Here is a 26,624-nt window from a genome sequence, read left to right as displayed (position 1 = left end):
TGTATGTATGTGTACCATGTGCATGCATGATACATGTAGAGGTCAGAAGAAAGCATCTAATCCCCTGATATTGCAGTTACATATGGTTGTGAGTCACTATGCTGGTGTTGGGAAACAAATCTGGGTTCTCTCTCAGCTCTTAACCACTGAACCATCTCTCTCGCGCACCCTCCCCACATACTTTTTATTGGAAACTTCTTACTTACCCAAGGTAGAAATCTTTTTTTTTTATATTTATTTATTACTATATGTAAATACACTGCAGTTGTCTTTTAGACACACCAGAAGAGGGCGTCAGATATCATTACGGATGGTTGTGAGCTACCATGTGGTTGCTGGGATTTGAACTCAGGACCTTCGGAAGAGCAGTCAGTGCTCTTGCCCACTGAGTCATCTTACCAGCCCCCCAAGGTAGAAATCTTGTAGAAAAATTTGATCTATAGTTGTAATTTATATATTTTTTCAATTGTTTTCTTTTATTGAATATTTTCTTTTTTTGGTTGGCTCCCATTTTTATTTTTTATCGAATATTTTATTAACATTTCAAATTTTATTCCCCTTTCCTGGTTTCCCCTCCAGAAATTCCCTATTCCATCCTCCCCCCTTCTATGAGGGTGCTTTCCTACCCACCCACCAACTCCTGCTTCCCGCCCTGGTATTCCCCTACACTGGGACATCAAGCTCTTCCCATTGATGCCCATGAATACCATCCCCTGCTACATTTTCAGCTGGAACCCCGAGTCCCACCATGTGTACTCCTTGGTTGGTGGTTTAGTCCCTGGGAACTCTGGGGGTACTGGTTAGTTCATATTGTTGTTCCTCCTAAGGGTCTGCAAACCCCTTCAGCTCCTTGGGTTCTTTCTCTAAATCCTCCATTGGGGATCCTGTGCTCAGTCCAATGGATGGCTGTGAGCATCCACTTCTGTATTTGTCAGGCACTGGTAGAACCTCTCAGGCTCCTGTCAGCAAGCACTTCTTGGCATCCATAATAGTGTTTGGATTTGGTGACTTACATGGGATGGATCCCCAGGTGGGGCAGTCTCTGGATGGCCTTGCCTTCAGTCTCTGCTCTATACTTTGTCTCCATATTTCCTCCTGTGAGTATTTTGTTCTTCCTTCTTCTTGAACTTCATGTGGTTTGTGAATTGTATCTTGAATATTTGGACCTTTTGGGCTAATAGTCACTTATTAGTGAGTGCATACCATGTATGTTCTTTTGTGACTGGGTTACCTCACTCAGGATGATATTTTCTAGTTTCATCTATTTGCCTAAGAATTTCATGAATTCATTGTTTTTAATAGCTGAGTAGTACTCCATTGTGTAAATGTACCACATTTTCTGTATCCATTCCTCTGTTGTGGGATATCTGGATTGTTTCCAGTTTCTGAATATTATAAATAAGGCTGCTATGAACATAGTGGAGCATGTGTCCTTATTACATGTTGGAGCATCTTCTGGGTATATGCCCACGAGTGGCATTGCTGGGTCCTCTGGTAGTATTATGTCCAATTTTCTCAGGAACTGCCAAACTGATTTCTAGAGTGGTTGTATCAGCTTGCATTCCCCAGCAATGTCTCCACAACCTTGCCAGCATCTGCTGTCGTGGAGTTTTTGATCTTAGCCATTCTGACTGGTGTGAGGTGGAATCTCAGGGTTGTTTTGATTTGCCTTTCCCTGATGACAAAGGATGTTGAACATTTCTTTAGGTGCTTTTCTGCCATTCGGTATTCCTCAGTTGAGAATTCTTTGTTTAGCTCTGTACCCCATTTTTTAATAGGGTTATTTGGTTCTCTAGAGTCTAACTTCTTGAGTTCTTTGTATATATTGGATATTAGCCCTCTATCAGATGTAGGATTGGTAAAGAACTTTTCCCAATTTGTTGGTGGCTGTTTTGTCCTATTGACTGTGCCCTTTGCTTTTAGGAAGCTTTGCAATTTTATGAGGTCCCATTTGTCAATTCTTGACCTTAGAGCATAAGCTATTGGTGTTCTGTTGAGGAAATTTTCCCCTGTGCCCATGTGTTCCAGGCCAATTTCCCTTATGAATATTGATGTAACAATACTCAATAAAATTCTCACAAAGTGAATCCATGAACACATCAAAATGATCATCCATCATGATCAAGTAGGCTTCATCCCAAGGGTGCAGGGATGGTTCAATATTTGGAAATCCATCAATGTAATCCACTCTTTAAACAAACTCAATGAAAAAACCATATGATCATCTCATTAGATGATGAGAATGCATTTGATAAAAGTCAACACCCCTTCATGGTAAAAGTCTTGGAAAGATCAGGAATTCAAGGCCCATACCTTAACATAATAAAAACAATATAAAGCAAACCTGTAATTTATATTCTAGGTTTATTTTATTGGTTTTTTTAAACGTTGTAAAATTAGGTAACAAATGAAATTTTAGACAACTTGTAATTTAAGTTTAACCAGACCTGAAATAAGTACTTTAATTAACAGAAGGTACCAGTGATCTAGTTAATTAAAGTGTGTAAGCTAAGGTTAGTTTTCAAAGCACCAGATATTAGCTCTGTTTTGAAATGTATACAAGTACTCTTAGCCATTGCAGTACTCTTATGGAACTTTTCCATGGTACAAAACCCAGTTTTTTAGTGAATTACTTCTATTTTGTGTTTGCACATGACGTACTTTTCTGTATTATTTAGTTATGTTCAGATCTCCTTGGAATATAAACATGATGAAAGCTTACTAGTTTTATTATACAAAATTATTTCTTTTCAACAGATAGTAAAGATTCACTATTTGTGTTGTTAAGTGTTATAAGGCGGTTGGAAACAAATTTAGCTTTAGACCAAAAAAGAATTATATATCTTTGTTGAGATTTGTTTTGCTCAGATCCAAATACTAAGGCATACTGACTCACTGTTATCACCAGACGTAGTTCAAGGGATTACAGTCTTCACCCCAGTCCACTAGTTCTGGGTAACAACACAAAGAAGATCAAGTCTCATTCTCATAGAGCAGACACTCAGACGTGAACTATGTGCAATGCTTCCGTTCTACCTGTCCTGCTTTCAGTCTTTGAAAACTATAGACCAGATGTTAGCCTGCTGTCCAGGGTACCAGCTCCTTTCCTTCCTGGGTGGTGTAATACTTTATGGTCTGAAATAAACCTTTTGTACACAAGACACTTACCTCAGTTTTCGTTTAGCTGCAGTTCACCATTTACTGAGCATGACTAGAATGTTTTTATATATTGTCTCACCTAAATTTAATGATCCCGAGAAGTGATTCAGAGCACTAATGTACACGCTAATTGAAAGCGACTTGAGGTACGTCTGGAGAGAAAATAAGCAGCTTGCAGCTCTTTCAGAGAATTCGTTTTCAGTTCTCATATAAGGTAGCTCATAATCACTTATAATTGCAGCTCCAAGGGACTTACCATCCTTTTTTGTCCTACATGGGGTTCATAGGTACCCCTCACTTCTTTATAGGCATAAACACATACATATAAACACAAAATCTAAGAAAGAAAAACCCAAAAACCAACCAAAAAAAATCAGAATAAAAGTGGCTTGCACAGATCTATTTGGCTATGACTTTTTTTTTTTATCATAAAGCCATATGCACAAAAAGTGACTACCAAGAATAATGACTATAGAGCAGTTCTTGTAAGTTAGTTATTTTTAAATGTATAGATGTTGTCCATACTTAAATTTATTTAAAAGGTAAAACATATTAACAGTTGTATGGCGAATCCAACCTCAAGAACCAGTCTAGTCCCTTGACTATTATCATAATATAATTCAGTTAATATTAGAATTAGTACATGATACCTCTTGAGTACCGGATTTAAGGTGTACACCGCCACAGTCCTGTTCCCTCCTTTTAAAAGTATTTTACAATTACTCATGTCACCCTCAAATTTTTTATTCTTCTGTGAGCTTCTTTGTTGCATTTCTGTTGTTCCAACTTAGTTACTTTCCTGGTACAATACTTAAGTGCTTTCCCTCAGAGAGCTTCTGCTAACACAGTGACTTTTGTAATCAGTTATGAGTTGATAGATGCACAAGAGTATACTTGTGTTATGTCTAATGAAAATGAGTCTAAAAGGAAATACAGTGATGGTATTATATTTACAAATTATCTTTTAAACAATTTATGAAATCACAAAAAGACAGAACAGCTAGAATATACATTTCTTTGTTGTTATGACCAGAGAGAATATACATCCAAGTTAAAACTTCCCAGAAAATTAGGAGTAACTTTTATAGCATTTTTGCTTTTATGGTAAAAATTGAGTTTTAAAATAAAAGCATTGGATGTTAGCATTCCTTTTCGTAATACAGGTGTTACACATTTTGTAGTTTTTTTATATCTCTAATCTTCCTAAGGAGACCAAGAGACAGAAAAGATTAGTATTAAAATGTCTTTTGTTCTAATTTTCCTAAATTGATAGTAGTTAGAAATTGTATTTTTGAAAATAATTGCTACCTTGAATTTATTTGTCATTTGTCATAAATGGAGTAGAACAGGCTGTATGGTGGGTATGAGCTGATTGGCCAGAAAATAGCAAGGCCTAAGTATTGATTATTACAAATCTAAATAATACCTGGTTGACAGTTAAATGTTATTCTGAATTACCATTTTCTTATAAATATTTACATTGAAATATCAAGTGAGATCTTATTACTACCAAAGCTCACCTAGTAATATATTCCTGTACTATTAAATTAAGATAATTAATGCTGAAAAGCCAAACAAAATGGTAGATATTATATAGTTGAACAAAGTAACTTATTTGAACTGTTAAGATTATAGATACCACTCAAAGCCAAAAGAATAGCTAGAAATTAGAGAAACCCCCAGAAGCCAGTTAAGAATGCAGGACCAACTGCCTAAATATTTGGTCAAGTCCCACATTTACAGACTCAAGAGGGACCCTTAGAAAATTTTGCTTTAAAAGCACTACTTAAAAGCTTGAGAACAGGGCTGGCAAGATGGCTCTGTGGGTAAGAGCACAGACTGCTCTTCCAAAGGTCCTGAGTTTGGATCCCAGCAACCACATGGTGGCTCACAACCACCTGTAATGAGATCAGCCACTCTCTTCTGGTGCATCTGAAGAGAGCTATAGTGAATTACACCGGAGTGAGCGGGGCCAGCAGAGGTCCTGAGTTCAATTCCCAGCAGTCACACACATGATAGCTCATGGCCATCTGTACAGCTACAGTGTACTCATACACATAAAATAAATAAAGTAAAGCTTTAAAAAAAAAAAAGAAGCTTGAGAACAAAACAGATAAGCATCTACATACATACCATGGATTAATTCATATTTAGTATAAATTCAGCTATTCATAGAAAATGGGACAAAATCTAGTTTCTGTAGTATATTCCTTACAGTACTCTATTATTTATAAATATAAGATATATAATATCTGGCATGTATATAATTCATAAATAAGAAAAGGCAATCAGTAGAAACTGCCTCTTAGCTACCCTGAAATTTAACATAGACTTCAGTTACTTAAAAAAGTCAAGAAAAAGGTGTTCAACAAATTAGAGAAAAGTAGGATACTGTTGAATAACAGGTAATCTCCACAGAAACAGTGCTAACTGTATAAAAGCCATAAAAGAAAACAACAACCAGGACATCCTGGAATAAATATGGAAGTACTCATCTATATTTGCTAGAGAGCTTGAAGCACAGTATCAGGAGAAAAGGATAGGTCACCTGAAGATCTCGTACAGATAAGCCTATCCAAAATTAGAATGAAAAATGAAGAAAAGTGAATAGAGCTTAGGAGACTCCTGAAGAAGTCCGGTACACATTTGTACATAATCCTGTTTTTACAGGTGAGAAAGTAGCTTAAATATGTAAAGAAATAATGGCCAAAAACGTAACAAGTTCAATGAATGAATTAGTTTATTCGTTATTAGCCTTAATCACTTGAATAAAAAAATCATTAGGTTTGTCATACTTGGTCTAAAAAGATTTATAAAGATGTTAAGTGAAGGAAGCTTATTTAGACTTTCAAGTTTGAATCCTATTTATATATATTTTTTCAATTCATATAGCAGCATTTGTGTCTAAATACTAGGTGACCAAACTGATATTCCAGAAACCAACTTGATACAAATGATGCCCATCCCTTGAATGTGTAGTTGCTTACTCTGGCATTACTCACCCTTGCCCACTCGCAGGTGATATAGAGTGCTACTCTTCCTTTCCTCTGTCCTTTGCTTCCCCAGGGTTCCTAGTCACATTGTTTCTACACTTACATTCCAGTGCTATAAAGACACCTCTTACAGATCTGATTGTATTTTTAAATCTAGACATTTGTCATAAAAATCAGACAATTATGTTCTCATTTCTGGTCTGTGATATTTTCAACTAATACTTTTGGTAGTTTTGATCTGTCTCTCTGTCTCTGTCTCTGTATCTCTCTCTCTCTCTCTCTCTCTCTTTCTCTCTCTCTTCCTCTCTCTCTCTTTCTGTAAGAGAATTAGACATTGTGCTTTTTTGATAATTAAGTTACATGGAAAAAGTAAAACTGATAACTTCTTGTAAGTTAAAGGAATTCAATAGAGTTATACTTTCTGGATTATATTTATTATAATTTTGAAATAATATAGGTTTTCCTTTGTCTTTAGAAATGTTGAAATTCTAAGTCTTGTTTCGAGGCCTTTATAATGAATTCTTTTAATTTGGGAATATCAGAGGAGTATTTGAATCTGTACTGAAACTTGACTATTGTCAGTTAACCTTCTCTGTCATGATTCTCTGATTATCAGTTGACTTTTTGCATCATGATTCTCTTTGTGTTTCTTAGGCCAAAGATGAAGAGGAAGCCTTTCTGGACTGGAGTGATGAAGATGATGGTGGGTTTGATCCAAGCACACTTCCAGATCCAGATAAGCACAGAAGTTCTGAAGAGTCGGAGAGTGAAGATACAAACCATAAGATGAGGTGTGTTCTTAGCATTAGTCTCATTAAATACAAATTCCATGCATAGATCCTTTCTATTTTAATGAGTCCAGTGACTACTGAACTAATACCCCGAGGTTTATTTTTTTTTAAACTTTTAATGCATTGTAAACTCCTACTTGTACTTGTTTTATCTGCATCTCATACTCTTCTGATCATGTTAAGTTCTTAGGTTAATTTTATTTTTATAATTCCTGTTATCATAAATAACTATGATATATTAGTTCTGTTTTCTTATTCCTTTCCCTTTTTTCTTCTCCCTCATTCTTAATCCTTTATACCTGAATAATTTATAAAGTACAGTAAGTACAAGCAGGCAAGGTTTTATTGATATCAATGGATTTTGATGAGAATGCTACTAAAAATTATCCCTGACAACCTGATTCTGGTAGTACATACCTGAAGTTCCACCACTTAGGAGGCTGAGAAAGGAGAGTCACCATAAGTTAAAGACCATTTAGGATTCTACAAGTGACTTATAAGACAACACATAAAGTGAAACCTTGTTTTAGAAAACAAAAAATTGGGCTGGTCAGGTGGTCAGATAAAGGTACAGGCAGTCGAGTTCCCTCCCAGAGACATGTATGGGAGAATGAGATAACCGACTCCAGTAAGTTGTCCTCTGACCTTGACTACAGTAAATTCTGCCTTCTTACTGTACAGTTTGAAGAATAATCTACAGTTTTATTTCTGACACTCTTCTTTAAGGTGCTAGGTGAGGTTCCCAATGGGGGAGTCCAAAGCAGAGCAAAGCACACCTTGGGCAGTACTTGCAAGTGAAAGAACAAATAGCAACAGATAGTAATAGCATCGTCAAATCTGACCCTCACAATGGCCAGCAGAAACAGTTGGCTAGGGAAGTTTAAGTTTAAGGCAGCTGGAGTTCTCAGTTGCCCTTTCTCTCTGTGGATGAGCTTCTTTTTCTACTGCAGGAATTTTTATATCATAGTTATACACACTACTAGCCTCTGCTGGAAATTGTTTATCTTCTACCTGTTCTCAAGGGCACATTGTTTTTTCTCTTGGGTTTTTCCTGCCATCCTTTCCTGTCACAGAGTTCTGGTTTGGGGTACCCACCACCAGACAAGGGTTGTTGGAGGACTCCTAACATAAACATGCTTGGGTCTGCAGTGAGGGGACCAGATTACTTCCAACTTCTCAATAATCTCAGACTGTACCTGACATTTTCCAGTATAATGTGTATACTCTACAGATCTCCACACATGGACACATCCTCTATAACCCCTATACAAATATATGAATGAATGGGTATGTAAAGAAATTTAAATTTTTAAAAATCAAAAGTCTCTCAAATTTAAAAGAGGAAATTATACTTTTGTAGTGTGTAATGATTAAGAAAATTCAGTCCACAGTACTGTAGGCTACTGTCTGTCTACTCTCTGACTGCTGCGGTCTCCCTGCCCCCAGGGTTATCCCCATGTGGCAGTCTACCAAACTTCGTGTGGTTCGCTTGCCACTGAACCACTGTACCCAGTTATCCATGGCTAGCAGCTTCCAAATTGATCAGCAATCCCAAATTTCCGCGGCTAGCTGGGGGTGCACTTTCGCCAACCCATGCTCCACTGAGGTTACCTTTCCCTCTGGAGCTCAGTTGAGTCTCAGCGAAATGGAAAACACCAGACAATCTTAGTTTAGAATCAACAAATAACACAGTTGCTGAGCACAGAATTTATCATGCTAAATTCATCAACTATTGTATTTTAGAAATCTTCTAGTGGTGGATCCTGGTGGATTCTGCCACCAGATCTAACAGTTCCAGTCTACATCCTGTCTGCTTTGCTGCTGCTGCGCTTTCCTTTTCCTGTATTCCCTATTCCTCTCCCGGAACCAGAAGATGCACCTCCTCCTCGCCCAGTGACTGGCTTTTTGTCATCTTTATTACCCAGTCAATCAATTAGGGAGAAATTCTTCTACGTACTTTCATATTCTTTTTTCATATCAGCAAATAAAATAATGGAAATTTTCTATGTAAACAACCAAATTCTTTTCATTTAAAATCTGTTCATTTCTCTATCTTCTATTTACCTCTATGCCAAAATTTAATGAAATTTAGTAAGTTGAATAATAGCATGAGTTAACTTAGTTTTTTTTTTTTCAGAGTACCGTGTATTATAATAACCTTGTATTGAGTATTAAGCTTTATGGGTTTTCTAAATCACTGAATAGAAGTTAGGTAGCAATGATAGATAATATTTTTATGTGAAAACAAAGGTTGATGGAACCAGTCAGATAGCCCATGGAGTCTGGAGTTGAAGAATAGTCCACAGAAAATATTAAAGATCTCAAACAAATGATCTTCTTGGAAACCCATGCTGTAGATAGACACTGAGTTAGTCTTTATAAAAACTGTGCTTGTGATAAAAGGAAAATTTACTTATCCAAAATATAGTTATGTTAGGACTTTGAACAACTTGCTATTAGGTTCAGGCCATGTTTCTAATATTTAGAAGTGACATAAAAATTAATCAACACACACTGCTTTTTAAAGTGCCTTGGTGCTCATGTGTGACCTCTGAATGGTCCACGTGCTGCCTTAATCCTCATATTGAAGACTGCACGCCCATCCCCATCCATTAGAGACTGGTATATGGGATCTCTCCTTTGATAACTTGGCTTAGAACATGAGTTCAGATGTTTCTGTATAATTTAACTCTGTAGGAGAATATCATTTGGTTCTTACAGTTTGTTCTGCAGCCATATTTTGTAGGTTTGTGTGACACTGCTTTAAAAGGTAGAGCAAGCCTTTAAAGTATCAGCAGTCCTTCTGTATCTGATTTTGACCTTTTGTATCTATTTTTTTTCCTGATTTTTTTTTTAAGATATTCTAAGAAACACCTTGGGTAGAAATAATTTTATTAGGATTTTAAAAATTATATATATGTTTGTGCCACTAAAGTATGTGATCTAGGTTCAGTTTCTGAGTCATTGTTCAAAAGTCATTGTGTTACATATTTCTGTCGTTGTTACCACATAGTAGCATTTCCTACTACAGCTAATGTGCTTTGTTCTCTAATAGTCTCATATTAGTTTTTATAATAGTTTTATGCTCTTAATTATCTTTCAGAAAGACTGACTTTACATGATTATCTTTTATAGTAACACTTGCAGCTCCAGTTTCTGTTCTCACTGTCAGTATTAATGACATGAATATTAAGGCCTTTAAATATTTGAATTTCTTAATCTATTGATATACAAGTATACATCAATAAAAGTATAAGGGTAAGATGTATTACACTTACAAATACATCAATAAAAATAAAAGTATAAGAGGTTATATATTTGGTCCTAAGAGTTTGAATAATATAAGACACAACAGAATATAGATGATTGAAAGAAGCTAGGAGCGGATAGTGATAAAGGAGATAGGGTGCCTTGAAAAATACCGAACATTTTAATGTAAGATGGGGCTTCGGATGGAAGATAGTTAAGTATTACATGAAAATTAAGACAGTTTCATTTCAGGGGCAGCTAATTAACTCTGGAACATTGAATTTACTCAGGTTGCTTGGTAGTAAAGAAATATTCTTTGTTGAAGAGAATATGGACAAGATTTTATTCCTTTAATATATGAGTTCTGTGTGTGTGTATGTGTGTATGCGCGTGTGCAGCCTTCTCTTTTCTCAGATGAAGAAACAAAACTTTTAAATAATTTATGTCCATGATCACAGAAAATATTAGTGTAAATGAAACTGATTCTCTAGTTATAGTACATGAAACTGAGTGACTCTAAGAGAAATTGGTCAGGAGAACTGAAGACACATTTGATGATACTTGACTGAAGATCTGGGTCCAAGTCCTGACTAGCTTTAGGATTGTTGATATTCTGGCTCAGGTAATAGGGACAGTTGGGGGCTATAGGTATTTCACATTATGTGTGGCTACTACATATATCCCCCACCCTCTGAGTTGAGACCAAAAATGCCTTTAGCTATTGCTTCGGAGTTGGGACAGAGGTGTTTGTAGTAATTCAGAATCAATGAACTAGATTCTAGTTGGCAACTATATACCACTGCTGTTTCATGTTCTTATGGAAAATATGTTTTATTTATATTTCTTTCCAAGTAGCCCAAGGTATGCTTCTTAACATATCCTCTGTAAATCAAGATGAATTGATACAGAAGGTAAACCCTATTTATCATCCCTAGAATAGAAAGCAGGATTTATGACAAGGTACAAGTCTATAATTTAGCTTAAGTATTCAGAAGACCAATCATAATAAATTTTAACAGTAATAATTGCTACCCCTACTACTCTTTACCAAAGTAATGTAGGTACAAGTGTCCTGTGTTGTTTCAGTTAGGCTACATCTTTTCTTTGCCTGTTGCAGACTTAGTGATTTACAAAGGTTTTGTGATGTCAGCTCATTGCATGTTAACAGATTTGTTTGCTGTGCTTCCTGGGTTCCATTTAGTATAAACTATTCTCATGCTGATCCTGGTTATCATGGCTCTTCCAGAAATATATTCTTTGGATATTAACATGGTATTTCCAAAGATGAGTTCAGTCTTAAGGGACTAGAAAATAGCTATGAGTCTTGAACTAGTATGAATTGGTTTCATTTGAAAGTTTACTTTGTTGCTGTTCATAAATATTCATCATAAATAACACTTTAGAGTCTCTACATTGAAAAACACTTTGTAAGTAAGAAGGTGAGCCAGATTTAGTGAAGAATGACCAGGTCTGTGGTGAGTAGTTCTTCCTCAGGGAAGTCTGACAGGATTTAAAAAGTTTATGTTTCTGTCCTCTTCGGTTCAGTGCACAGCTGCAGGAGAACTTGAACCACCCTCAGGCCCCTGTGGAGTGACCCCTAGTGCTGTCTCTCAGGCAGAGGTTCCAGGGGACTGCAGTGCTCATCATTTAATTCCTTTAATTTGCACAACAGAGATAGATTTTGTCTGTTGTGGTCCTAGTAACTATGAACATTATGTGACCTTGAGTTCTCTTTAAGGCTCCTGCATAGGAGGAGAGGGGGAGGGGATAGAAATGATGAAAATACAGTGTACCCATGTGTGAACTTTAAACAAGAAAGCACCCTAGTTTATTCTCAGAAACAGCTGAAATGGGGGCAAGGAGCAGGAAACGTACTCATAATACAGCAGGGTTAGTGCCAGGTGAGCCAAGCTTTGCCTCAAGCCCCAAGTTTAGTGTATTGCTTTTTAAAGCAGATCCAGAAAAAAAAAGCTTGTTTTCTTCTCTGAATCTTTCCTCATTTTCATCTGTTTAAAAAAAAAAAATCAGCCCAATTTTCTCTGGCTTTTCCTTCTCTTTTCTCTTTGGGCCTGTGGAATAGAATTCATAGATGTTAGGTTTTTTTTGTCATTATTACTAAAATAGAGACAAAACAAGTTTATAGGAAAAGTCGGGCTTGGGTTGGTTGTCTTTGTGACAACAATGATGGTTCATTGGTCTGTTTAGCAGTACACAGTCACTGTTCTTATCTCTAACAAATTTTAAAGCTTGTTTATCTTTAAGCAGGAAAAGATTGTGCAGTTGCCTTCGGGATCATACATGATTTCAAGTAGTCCATGCACTGCAGTCACAGTGCTTGAATGATAAAAAGTATTTATCTCTGTGGTAAAAACAACAGCAGTAAGAATGTTTTGCGTTATTTAATCTACATTCTACTTAATTTATAATATCAAAAGTGCTTGTAACTCCAGTTCTAGGGTATCTGTTGTCTTCGTTTGGCCTGTGCCAGCACCTGAACTTAAGTGGTACACACACACACAAATAAAATAAAGTAAAATAAAATTAAATGAAATGAAATACCTGATTTGCTTGTATCTTGAGTGGCTGTAATTTCTCTCCATATATTCTTTCTATGAAGAATTACTTAGTACCTATCATGTGCTGCCTATAATAAATACAGGCACAGAGTACAAAAGATTAAACAAAAAATGCCATTCCTGGCTTCCACAGAGCTTTTAGTTCAGTTGTGGTTCCAAAGAGTTAAGTCCATGGTTTTGAAACTTGCAGTGGATGAATGCAGTGATCTGCATGCCCGGAGATGTGGTAGGAAGGTCAGGCATAATAAAAGATGCTTCCTGAAGCCTAGTGGGTCAGGAGGTTTCCTGAAGAGAGTAACAGCTAAGCTACTCCAGAAGTCTGAACCAGACAGGGGTGGGGTGACAACTGTCCTTTTAAAATCTTTCAATTAAGATTGTGTCTTTTAACTGTGTCTTAAAAGCTAACAGATTTGACATTTTCCATGCAGTATATTAATTTTTGTATATATAGTCCCATTCATCATGTTAGGTTTATGGCCATTCTTATGTGAATTGTAATGATGTAAAAGTTTTTCAAATATTAAATATGATTAATAGAAATACCTAGATGTTCTAGATATTTATTATCCAATGAAATTGAATATCTAATATTTATAACCTTACTATTTCAAACAAAAAAAGAAAATATTAGATTCTTTCTATCTTTAGTCTTTTATTTGTAGACTACAGCCTTGAATCAAGGCTGATTTCCTTTATAAAAAATTGCCATGTTAAAGTGGAGTGCTTTCCTAGCATGTGCAGGGCTCTGGCTGGGACTGGGCAGATAACACAGGAATTGTTGTATAGTGGATGTTTGATAGGTTGTTCTAAGTAGCATAAGGGCAGTTAGATTTATATCTGTGTTAAGGCTAGTGTTACAATTTAAACATGATTTCTCTACAGATAACTTCTGTGTTTGGTGACACCTTTGTCTGTATTGAATAAATGGATCCAATTCACATATGATTAGCTGTTCTTAACCTGTTCTTAATACTAATCAATACATGCTCTTGTCTTTGGGTTTTTGTTTTGTCTTTTGTGTGTTTGGTTTTGCCTTTAAAACATGTTTGATGTTGGTTTTATTTTTGAGTAAATTTGATTGTCTTTGTTAATGTATTTAATCTCTGTAGTAACAGAATTATTTTAATCTCTGTAGTTTCTCTTAGTATTGAATTCTGTAGCATATCTTCAGTCATTTTTGCTCAGCAACTATTATTTCAAGATTTTCTGTTAGCTTTATAATATACAGAGGACTTTCTTAGGCAGGGTATGATTATTGTGATAAAACACCATCAGCAAAAGAAACTTGGGGAAGAATGGGTTTATTTTGTGTATACCTCCCTGTTGTAGTCAATCATTGAAAGAAGCCAGGGCAAGAACTCAAATGGGGCAGGAACCTGGAGGTAGGAAGCTGATGTAGAAGCCATGGAAGAGTGCTGCTTACTGGCTCGCTCTCATAGACTGGCTCTGTACCTGGTCTGCTTTCTGTTAGAACCCAGGACCACCAGCCCAGGGGTGGCACCACCCACAGTGGGCTGGGCCTTCCTCCATCAATCACTAATTAAGAAAATGCCCAACAGGTTTGCCTACAGCCCAATTTTTTAATTTTATTTTATTTCACTTATTCACTTTATATCCCACTACTGCCCCTTTCCTGGTCACCTCTCCCACAATCCTTCCCCTATTCTCCTCTCCTTCTCCTTTGAGTGGATGAGGGCTCCCTTGGGTACCGCCTTACCCTGGCACATCAAGTCTTCGAGGCTGGGTGCATCCTCTCCCACTGAGGCTAGACAAGGCAGCCCAGCTAGAAGAACGTATCCCATATACAGGCAACAGCTTTTAGGATAGCTCCCATCCAGTTGTTCAGGACCCAACAAGACCAAGCTGAACATCTGCTACACATGTTCAGGGAAGCTTAGATCCAGCCCATGTGTGTTCTTTGGTTGGTGGGAAGAAAGAGGGAGGAGGGTGGGTTATTAACTACAGTTTTCATTTACCTGGACCTCTGGTAGCTGATTAATCTTATTGCAACTTGGCAGATACAGAAAAAAGTCAGGTCTACTTTATAATATAAATAATACATTTGCTTCATTGTAAGTCTGCCATCCTTTCACTTTATCTGTCTTCTATCTCTGAAATATTTAAAAACAAAACTATTTGGAGAAACTTCAAAGGCAGATTGGAGGTTTATGAAACTGCCCTCTTGACTTTCTCTGTCTCAGTTTTTGGTTGTGCTTTCTACTGACATTTTTAGTTACCCAGCCTCCATTGCTTTATGTGAGCGGCATTTGTGTTTGATACTATACCCTGTACCTTGTCATGCCTTTATATCTAACTTCCATTAATGTTATTATAGTAATATAATAGTCCATTAATGTTCTTTCCCTTTTAGAATTTTAGATTGTGTCCATGCATTTGATTGTTGTTTGGCTTATCAGTGTAAGTAACTATTTAATGAGCCACTTTGAAGATTTGAGTTATCTTTCTTTGGAAGTCATTTGAAAACTAATGAAGTTAATACTGAATTGTAAGACTTAATCTTTTCAGATAGTTGAAACACCAGGGATGTTTGGGTGAATGCTGATCTTGATGTGAAAACAAATCAGTTAAAGTAGTTTGAAATGGAAGCTGATGTATTTCTGTGGAGTATAAATATTCTACATGTAGATTAGCAGCAAGACGATGTTCTAGCTTAAACTTGGATATTTAAATTTTCAATATGGGAGGAGAAATAATTATATGTTCAAATTTTCTGCAGAGCAAAAAATGTTTCTATTCTTGACTAATCCACAGATAAATTTTAGAGGATTCTCAGAAATCTAGAAATACCATACAAAATTATGGTGTAGGTATGTTTGTCTGTCTAAAAAGGGGATCCTGGCTCTTTACCAAATTCCCAAATTATTTATGAGCAACAACAACAAAAGATTTTGCCAGTTTCAAATAATGTGTGGATATTTAATGAAAGGAAATGTGGACAAGGCGTGGTGGGGAGAAGGGAGCTTCTCATACCCTCCTTTTCCTTTTCCCCAACCCAGAGCTTTTCTCATTACTAGACTTCTGAGCTAAGATTACTTTTTTTTTTTTAGCATTTTCATTTATGTTTATAGTAAACTCTAGACATCTTCCTGTACTATACTTTTGTCCACGATTCTTTTTAGTTCCAGCAGAATACTGAGAATTGAGGCATTGAGAATGTTATGCATTCCTAGTACTAATTCCATAAGCAGTAATAGTCTTTGCCATAGAAGGAAAGAATAGATTTTATGAAATACATTGCAGTGATCATTCTCCATTAGGTCTCTTGCCATGGTCTTATAAATTAAAATTTATAAGGGGAAACAACTCTGACACAATTTTATTTTAAACTTTAATTTTAAAGTGCCAATATTTGGGGATAGGCACAAAACTTTTGAAGATTTTTTTTAAATGACTTAGCACATGCTTACTTATTATTAGTTGTAAATTATGTAGAAAACAGCGTCCAAGCTGTATTTGTTGACTGAAGGGTACAAATAAAGACCCAAATGGGCATTGACATGCTCTGAATTTGGTCTACAGTGTCTTACCACAGACAATTTAAGCATCAGAAATTTTTGTGTAAGGAAGTTTTTCTATACCTTTAAATACCTAACTCATAGGTCTGCCGTTTACCTAATTCTTTTCTGTGCTTTCTAAAAGAGAGAGAAAAGAGGAAAATCAGGGAAGTTGAAGATCTGTACTCGCACTACAATAAAGTCTGTTCCTTCAGCAGCACTGTGTGTTAGATTTCTAAGGTGTACAGTGGTGTTGATCTTCTGGTTTATGCTGTAACACACACACACACACACACACACACACACACACACACACACCCTCTCCTCAGGGCAGGAATTCTAATATAATATATCCTCTTTTCCAAAGTTAAGCTTATGTGAACTACTTGCCCTATTATCCTTGGGAGTTCACTCTAGACCACCATATTCCTGTAAAGGACTGCATAAAGGCAGACATTGGCAAGTTTTCTTATATCTTTGTCTTCTAGCCTAGATCACAGCCATATCTTAAAACATTGAAACATTCTCAAGGCTTGGTGTAGTAATTTTAACTGCAACAACTTTGTACCCTGATATTACAGTTTTCAAGTTAAAGGACATTCTGAAGTTCTCCTCCCCCAAACCCCTATATTATTTTAAAATATGATGTTTAATCTGAGCAGTCAACTACTCATGGCAGATATCAATTTTTGTTTTGATCTTGTTATAATATATAATTGCCTCCCTGTTCTGAACTCCTGTAAGTGTTGGGTAATGCTTCCTAAGAACTGCACTGTAGTTAAACCTGTTTCTGATCGATAGAAAAATAGTCGGTTTCTCTCTTTTTGCCTTTTCCCATTAATACATGGGGACTTAAACCTCTTATCTGGTTCTGCAGAATGATTTCAAGAAGCATTGATAGTACAAAAGTAGTTGCTCTAGCAACTACCTGAGCTCCATGAGGTTCATGAGCTGCATGAGCTACATGAGCTACAACTACATGAGCTACAACTACATGAGCTACAACTACATGAGCTACAACTACATGAGCTACCTGAGGTTCTGGGAATCAAGAGACTACTGAATGTTCCCTCACATGTAGTTTTAGAATATTGACATAAACTTTGCGACATGAGAAGAAGTATGGGCTTGAGAAAATTAAGTCTGTGTTAAAGACGAACAAAGCTTGGCTTTGCTGCAGTCAAAGCTTTGAATGATTTCTTTTACAAGTTGTGGAGCATAGACACATTACTTAAGAGCTCTTTGGTTTTCGTGGTCAACCAAATGGTAATGCGTAACTCATAAAACTTTTTTTGAAGATGTAATAGAGTAAAAAGAAAGCCAGATATGGAACCCAGGAGGGTCAGTGATGTTGGTGATCCAGTGTGGTAATCTTTTACAGGTGGAGCTGGTAGGAGTCTCTAAGCCAGCATACAATTGATAAAAATATAATGCTTTCAGGAATGTCACCTTCTATTACTTTCCTTTCCAGAATCATTTATTAAGTGCTTACTATTCAAAATATCAGTTCCTACATTTAGAATATTTTGCAAAAGTGTTATACTGCCTTTGTTGAAATGAATAATGTAGTGAAACTAGTGGCATGTGATCTATTTGTACAAAGAGATGTCCATAACATAAGACTAGAATATGGGAAGTACCCTTCTCTGTTGGTTTTTCAGCATTTACTCTATGTATGTAGATAGTTGACCTGCTGAGAGTTGGCTCTTTGGCAGTAAAAAGGAGAATAGACCCCAGCTCTCATAGAACATATACTGCTTGCTGGTCGATAAACCATAAGGAAATAAGCAGAAGAATAGGACAGTTGATCATGAGGATCTTGAAAGAATTGGTGGAGACAGAATTGGGAACTGACTTCAGATAAGTAGTTAAGAAAGCCTCACCAAAATAAAGGCCGGGAGGATTGTTAAAAAGCCTTCTCTAAGAAAATGAGTACTTTATCCTAGCATTTGAATTATGCATGAATACTCTGGATAATCATTGCAATTTCAGTCTGTAACCTAGTAGTCTAGTAGTAGTCCTAGAGTTATCTGTGTTTCTGCCAGATGAGATTCTCGGCTACTTTTCATTTCCAACACTCTTCTACCCATTTATGTATCCTGACTGATGCTAGCTTTGTAGCAGGTTATGAATATAAGAATCTACAGCCATTCTAGTCCGTCACAGGATCCTATTAGAAAGAAGTAGGCTAAATGTGGCACATGACAACAGGAAGAAGATGGGAGCAGGCCCTAAGCAAAGCTTGGGAGGTAACTTAGCTTATATTTTTGCTTTCTCCTGTTGTTTATGAGACAGAATCTCAGTATGTAGCCCAGACTGGTCTCCACCTTGCAGTGCTGCTGCTCTGTCCTCCCAAGTGCTGTGGGATGATCATGGGGGTGCACTATAACTCCTCACTTTTTAAAACTACTGAAAATAACCCATCACCCATCTATCCTCACCTGCCAAGTCTTAGCTTTCCCCTGTTTCTGTGCTAAGTTAAGTTATCATTTTCATACTGTGTGTTTTAAAACTTGGTGGAAGTACAAACAATAATTAACATGAACCTAGATACTTAGAACTTTGAATTTAATTTTTATTTCAAAGACTAATATAGGATTGTTACAGAAATTGCAGAAGATACATGCATTAGCAAAAAGAACATTTAAAAATAAACTTAAAAATCTTTTTCCATATATATATATATATATATATTAAATGTAGATGGATCTTCATTTTGTGTTGGTTTTTAAAATTTTTTTAGCATTCATAAAGAAAAAATTTCAGTTGATACTTAATATCATATGTCTATCTTTATAATGTATCTAATGACTTAATCCTTTAAATCATTCTGGGTTTTTAGTTTTCTGAAATTAAAAATAGCTCTATCTTAAGTATCTTTCTTAAGAAATCTTTGAGCATGTCTTTAATTATTTTCTTGGGCAAGCTTCCCAGAAGAAAAATTTCTAGGCATGCTTACTTTAAAACTTTTAAATGGTGCTGCCAAATAGGATACAGGTGAGAAAAAAATCATATTAGTAACAATACTAAGTTCCATATGACTAATAAATAATTTGAGCTGTATCGAATTCAGAGGGGAAAGATCCCTGTTGATCACAGGCCAGCTGTATACCTTTCAGGGAAGATGATAAAGCAGAGACACAACAGCTAGGAGGAGGTAGATGCCTTACTTCTGTTAGAGACAGCCTTCACTGTCATGAATTTAATGCAGAAGCTGTTTTTGTTGTGAGAGACACAATTACAATTATCTGAAAGTAATTTAAATGTTGAAGTCAGAGAATCAAAACCATAGAAAAAAATAAGTTCAGCTTCTAGAAGATTTTTGAGTTTGGGGTTCAAAGAATTTAGGAAATAAGAAACTATACCCCATTTAAAATCAGTTTTAACATTAACGTTTAATATTCCACATCCCATTTTTTTCTTTCCTTCATTGTTTACCAATAAATAATTTGCTTTTGATACTGTGACATGGCTTTGTATTACTTTTTCCAGTAAAGTCTTAGTCCTTGAATTTTCCTCTTGCTGTCTATTCCTATTACATCTTAAAGATGTTTTCACCTGTACTTAGCTATATGATTTACTCTTTACATGCACAGTAATGAAGTCTCTATGGTTTAGATTATTAAAAGATTATTGTCTCTGAATTTCTAACTTTGATAGTGGGGGACCTTTGGTGCTCTTAGTTAAGCATTACTTTTACTTTTTAAGATGGTGCTTTATCAGTTTGTATGTTGTTGTTGAATTACTGTAATATGGCCCTTTCTGAAATTTGGCTCAAATATTTGAAGATTGAAAAGAGTTTATTAGCACTTTAGGTCCTACAGAAGTGCTGATAGAAAGAAAACGTGGAACTCAAACCCAGATATTCTACACCCTGGAGGCCTCTACCTACCTGTCAGCTATGTGCCACTTTACCCCTGTCAGTTCATTGGGGTTCACTTACTTTATGAATTTGTATTTTGAAGTAAATTACATTTTCCTTTTTTCTGGCCTCAGTATCTTCAGAATGTTACAATCTACTTGCTAAATGTCACTGATGATGTGTTGCTGGGTTAAGCTGTGGTGTTTTGTTTTGTTTTGTTTTCTTCTTGTTGCTGTGACCAAATATGGGAAGGAAGAATGGTTTGCTTTATTAGCTTAGGTTCTAAGGGACACAGTGAGTTATGGCTGGGAAGAGATGGCAGCAGGGTCATTGGAAGCTGGTCATGTTGATTCCATCTGTAGTTAAGAAGCAGAGATGTGTAGGTTGCTGATGCCCAGATGACTTTCACAGTTGTATTCAGTCCAGGACCCCAACCAATGGGATGTTACATTGGTGTTTAGGGTAGATCCTCCCCTCTCACTCAGCCCAAACTAGAGGCTTGCAGATATGTCAGGTGTTTTGTCTCATAAGTGAGTCTAGGTCTGTCGACTTGATGTCGGTATTAATCATCCCCACTACTATAAGCTACGTGATAGAACTCTGATCACAAACTATAGTTCTAGAATTTGTAAAAAATAATTTAAGAATCAAGAACTTAATTAAACATGTCCTATTTTAGTCTGCTAACTGATGAGGATTTCCCAGTCCCTCCTTAGATCCAGTGAGCTCCCACACATACCAAGTGCAACAGAGGACAGAAGCTATTGGCTTAATGCAGCAGGGTGTGGAACAGCTGAGGGCTTCTAGCACTGTGGCATTGGAAAGAGGCTTTTTCTGATGAAACCGGATCATTGCTTTTCTTGTTACTTTTTCTTGGGGCTTAAATTGTGGCAGTTATCTATAAAATTCCCATTTTATTACCAGACGATTTGTTATTCATAACACTACTTATTTGCTTTCTATAGAAAGTAGTCATAAAATGCCTTCCTAAAATTTCAGTTGCTAATTGAACATAAGCAACATTCATATCTGATTTTCTCTTGGGGGAAACATCTGAAGCTGCTATTTTCTGCAGAGACTATAATGTGCAAAAGCACATTAACAGAGGAAGATACGTTTACAGAGAGCCTATTAATTAAGCTTTCTGTTAGCCTCTACAAGGTGGACTTGATGTGCAAGATGGACAAGACCCATGTCGTCTTCCCCAAATATTTATGGCACTCTACCCAGTGGGTTTGGCACAGAATTAGCTACACTCCTAAGCACATTAGGACCCAATATCTTCTTTTTAAAGGCTTAAAAAAAGTTTGCTGGCTGAATTCTTTTTGAAAAGTCATTCATGTTCATTGTTCCGGGCTCCCTTTCAAAATTCAGCAATTTGTGGCTTTGAATAACCACATCATGTCATCTAGTTTGCCTTTCCTCTATTGGTGAAAGAAAATGGCTGAGTCAGAGCATTTGGGTACTTCTGGGAAGTAAATGGGAGAATTATCTATAGTTTTGCTTCCAGCTGGTTATAAGTGGATATGCTGATTAGGCATCTTCACTTTTATATCAGGCTATCTTCTCAACAGTAATGAAGTCCATTCAAACTTGAACAATTTGTTCTTTTTGGATATATCATATGGTTGGAGAAATAATGTAATATTGATGTGGCTTTTTTCTTTTGCTGATTATTATATACAGCCAGTGTTAGAATTTTTTGAAAGGGTGTAACTTTTAGGCAGAAAATAAGTTAGTGTGTAAAGAGCTACTGTGTTTTTATTTATCTGGTTTCATTTAATTCTCAGAACAATTCTAAGTAAATAATCTAAGTTCAGAGTTTAGATGATTGACTACTGTTTCTCTCTTCTCTTTCTCCTCCCTTTCCATTCTTCTTTTACTCCTGTTTTCCCCTTCTTTCCTCCATCATTCCTCCCTCCCTCACCCATCATCATGGGTTCACTTAAATTTTAGGAATCTTCCTAGTTCCATGTAAATTTTAGGCTTGCTTTCCTCACTTCTGTACAGAATGGTGTTAATACTTTGGTAGAGGCTGTGTTGACTGCAAGTCACTGTGTACCTCTTTAACAATGTTAATTTTTATAGTCTATGAATATAAAATGTATTTTTTCTTTTTCATTTCCTCTTTAAAATGTTTTAAATGTTTAAAATGTTTAAAATTGTTGAGCTCTTTCACCTAGGTATTAGTCTTAGATGTTTTATTTTTATAATTACTGTAAACAGAATAGCTTTCTTGATTTCAGATAACTTAATGTTTGACATAGTAATGTTTTTGGTTTTTTATGTTGATTTTACATTCTGCATCTTTGCTGAATTTATTGATTAGTTACAATATTTTGTAGTTATTTGGGGGATTTTATACTTTTGCTGTGTTTATCCTGTCTGTCTGTCTGTCGTTAAGGAAATCACTCTGTTACTGTTTTTTGATTTCTTGTTATTGTTTGGCATTTGTCAGTTACTGATGTCTGCCTTGTGGTTACTGTGTCTTTTTACTGTATTGAGCTCTTTTGAAGTGGTAACTGACTTCTTTAGTTCTGTTCTAATCAGTTAGTTTGTAAGTAGCTGTCCACCTTGATGTGTGTGTGGCATTCTGTCTCAGCCGGCGTCTTGTTCCCTGATCTCCATTTGAGCCATTCTGAATATGCTATCTCAAAATGTTTTGAAGACTTTTAAAAATACATTTATTGATTCATGTATACTCATAACCACGTGTAGAAGTCAGAAAATACTTCTGCCATGTGAGTTCTCAGGACTGAACTCAGGTACCCACCTCACCTGCCCTGTTTTTGTTTTTATTTAATGCATTTAGTGATCCCCCCCCCCTTCTTAGAAGTTACTTCTACTTTAATAGCCAATGTGTAGGATGTATACAGACTTAGTCAACAGTTTCTTAAGATTGTATTTGCACATTAGGTCCACATTTTCGGAGGGGGGGTCCGAGACAGGGTTTCTCTGTATAGTCCTGGCTGTCCTGGAACTCACTCTGTAGACCAGGCTGGCCTCAAACTCAGAAATCTGTCTGCCTCTGCCTCCTAAGTGCTGGGATTAAAGGAGTGTGCCACCACCGCCCGGCTTAGGTCCACATTTTTAAAGAAGGAAAATTAGGTACTTTTTGAGATTTTAGGCTCTTTATCATAATATAATTCAGTTAATATTAGAATTAGTACATGATACCCTTATCTGTAACCTACATAATCTGCTACCTAAATTATAGCTTAACTTTAAATGGAGATAATTTGATATGTTAAGATACCTAAGGGACTTCTCAATATCTTCAAATTATAGATAATATATCCAGAGCTCCCTATTATTATTATTATATTGAATGCCATATTATTTATACAGTACTCTGCACATATCTGGTATTGTGGTTACTTTCTCTCTCACAAAATGTCATTTTACCAACTACCTGTTCTACATTTGGGCTGTTCTGTCCCATTATAAATGTTTGACTTCATGATAATGAGTTAATTACTTATGAAATGAATCATTGGATTTGTTCCCACCAGTGACACCAAGAAGAAGCAGGAAACAAGGAAGAGAAACAACACTGAAGACGATGATACAAGACCAAGAAGTCGTCATGGAAAGAAGGCCAAGTGGGAAACGTTAGAACCTTTGGATACAGGCCTGTCTTTAGCAGAAGATGAAGAGCTGGTGTTACATCTCCTCAAAAGTCAAAACTAAACATTCTCTGTGCCTTTGTGTACTTTGATATCTTTGGACATTACTATGTGGGCAAGAAGTTGAAAACAGCTTTGAGTTTTGAAATATCAAGGAACATACTCAGAATAAGGACGTATTGTATACTGTTAGAATTTATATATAGGCTCTTATTCCCCATCATTGGAAATGCTTGTTTTGTTTATTTCCACAGTACTAAAGATTAAACCAAGGCCTTGATTATGGTAGATAAGAGCTCTAGTCCTGAGCTGTGTACCTAGGTCCTACTTGTTTGTTTTACAGGCAAGGTTCTGTTGTTTATTTATTGTTAAGTATACACAATAATTTTATGTATATCTCATTATCTCCAAAGAAAGATTATAAGGGACTAGCTCTGACAAAGAATGAGTATTTTTTAATTGAGTTCATAAAAAAATAAACATATTTCTTATACTATTGTTTTCATTGTATCCAGTGATATGAAAGACAGTCAAAATAGACTCATAAAATTAAAACATGACAAATTTCTAAAACTTTTTTGTATTATTAATTAGCCTGCTCAAACGTAACACATTACTCTTGTACTTGGAGATCGCTGGCAGTTACTTATAAAATTTCTTGACATCTGAAAACATTCTTCCTGTGCTTTTTAGTTGGTATCATGGGTCTCCACCCAGCTCCTTATGAGAAGAAGAGATAGAACCTCTGCTTTGTTACTAATACTTTAAGTCTTTAAAAAGAAAATGTGGAGAAATCTGAGTATTGACTTGAAATGATTGATTTTAATGTAGATTGTTACACTCAGTGTTCTTTTCCTAACCCTATCTTCCTATCCTATTCACTATCAAAACTAATTTTCAGTAATAGCATTACATTCAACCTCTTAAAGAAGAAGATGGGTGGTAACTTGGGTATCCCAACACTTCCAGTTCAGCTAGTCTGCAGTGAAAAAGTGTATCATCTATCCTATACATTCAGTGCTCTCATGAGCAGTCCTCTTCCCACAATTAAAATGACTGCCAGCTTTTTGTGTTCTCACTGTACTGCTGCTGTTGATTCTTCCTCTGTAGAGATGGAGCCATTGTTTATTCTCAGAGCTTCACCTTTGCTGAGTTTAGAGTCTCATTGGGACTTGCCCAGACCCTAGTGGTTCTTAACTAGTCTGTCTGCTTCTACCAACACATCTTCCAACCTGCCTTTCCTGGGAGTTCTCTCTGTAGCCTGTAGATCTGAGCATGTTTCCCTCCTCTGATTCCTTCAGTTACAGCATCTATCATGTGATACAATCAATCTTTGTCTATAAAACTATTGGTACATTATGACATTTTCCTTGAGAACAGTATTGTGTTTTATCCATCCTTACACCTGTGGTGGTTTGGCCTAAAGAGTGGCACTATTAGGAGGTGTAGCCTTGTTGGAGGTGGTGTGGCACTCACTGTGGATGGGCTTTGAGACCCTCCTCCTAGCTGCCTGGGGGACAAGTCAATCTGCTCCTGGCTTCCTTTGGAACAAGATGTAGAACTCTCAGCTCCTCCTGTACTATGCCTGTTTGAATACTGCCATGCTCCCACCTTGATGGTAATGGATTGACCCTCTTAACCTGTAAGCCAGCTCCAATTAAGTGTTGTTCTTTATATGAGTTGCCTTGGTCATGGTGTCTATTGACAGCAATGGAAACATTAACAAAGACAATACCCTATAGGCCAAATACAGCACCTTCCCTATAATTCATAATTAGGGCTGTGATTTCATGACTACTAGTAAACCAAGAGAAATTTATTTACTTTTTAATATATATTTTTTTGTAATTTTTGAGAATTTCACACATATAATTTAACCATATTTACCCACTACTCTCCCCTCCAACGCTTCCTGGGTGCCTCCTCTTCATAACCGTCTCCCAACTTCATGTCCTCTATTTTTTATGCCCTACTGAGTCCAATTAATGTTGCCCATATACCCATGGGTGTTATATCATCCACTGGGGCATGGTAAGGGAACACATCTGTAAAGAAAACTGACTTTCTCTCCCTGGCAGCTGTGGGCTGTAAGTAGCTCTGCAGCTCTGACTAACTGCTCATGTACTTCTTCGATAGCTGTAATGCTGAGTGGCTCAGTCATATGCAGGTGGTCACAGCTGCTGTGAACTTAGTGTGCAACAGTTTTGTCCTGTGGTCTAGTCTTCCCCAAACTCTGCTCTTACAAACCTTCCACCCTAAACCAAGAGAACTTTCAAAGGTATTTCAGATACACTGTTCTGTCACCTCTGTAGGAAGGAGATACAGTTTATGGACAGAAATACCTATTGTAATTACTTTTAATAGAGAAGAAAGGATAAATAGGCAAGGAAATTGGGATTTAAAAGCCCAAGATTTTGGAGTTAGAATTTCTGACACAGTGTCTTGTCACTGAAGACTAGCAAAGGTCAACAAGGGCAAGCGTGCATGAACTGAAGGCTTACCATTGATCCTATGCTGTGCCATTTTTGTTGTTTTTGTTTTTTGTTTTTTTTTTTCCTGAAGAGGACTAATTGGCTGCCTGTATGCAACTATTGCATAAATATATTGCAAGGCATTTGGTTCATAAACTACTTTGGATTGTGTTTTTTCTATAGAATTTAATGGATCCTTATTAAGCAGTTCAGGGTATTCTTCACTGATTTTGAAATCTTTCTGTACTGGCTGGTTTTGTGTGCCAGCTTGACACAGGCTGGAGTTATCACTGAGAAGGGAGCTTCTTTTGGGAAAGTGCCTCCATGAGATCCAGCTGTGAGGCATTTTCTCAATTAGTGATCAAGGGGGTAGGGCCCCTTG

The 26,624-nt window shown here is 36.5% G+C and overlaps 1 protein-coding gene across 1 annotated transcript in view; it reads left to right on the top strand.

The window, feature by feature from the left end:
* Ddx10 (DEAD-box helicase 10) overlaps positions 1-24,443 on the top strand; it is a 146,283-nt gene extending 121,840 nt beyond the window's left edge. The window contains exons 17-18 of the mRNA XM_031346122.1: positions 6,807-6,943; positions 23,658-24,443. Of these exons, the coding sequence (XP_031201982.1) occupies positions 6,807-6,943; positions 23,658-23,835 (315 nt within the window). The 3' untranslated portion in view covers positions 23,836-24,443. The remainder of the gene's footprint in view (positions 1-6,806; positions 6,944-23,657) is intronic.
* Positions 24,444-26,624: the final 2,181 nt, after the last annotated feature.

Source organism: Mastomys coucha, unplaced genomic scaffold (assembly GCF_008632895.1).
Source record: "Mastomys coucha isolate ucsf_1 unplaced genomic scaffold, UCSF_Mcou_1 pScaffold23, whole genome shotgun sequence".
Taxonomy (NCBI): Eukaryota; Metazoa; Chordata; class Mammalia; order Rodentia; family Muridae; genus Mastomys; species Mastomys coucha.
The sequence above is the reverse complement of the archived record's forward strand: the minus strand, read 5'-3'. Positions and strand labels throughout refer to the sequence as shown.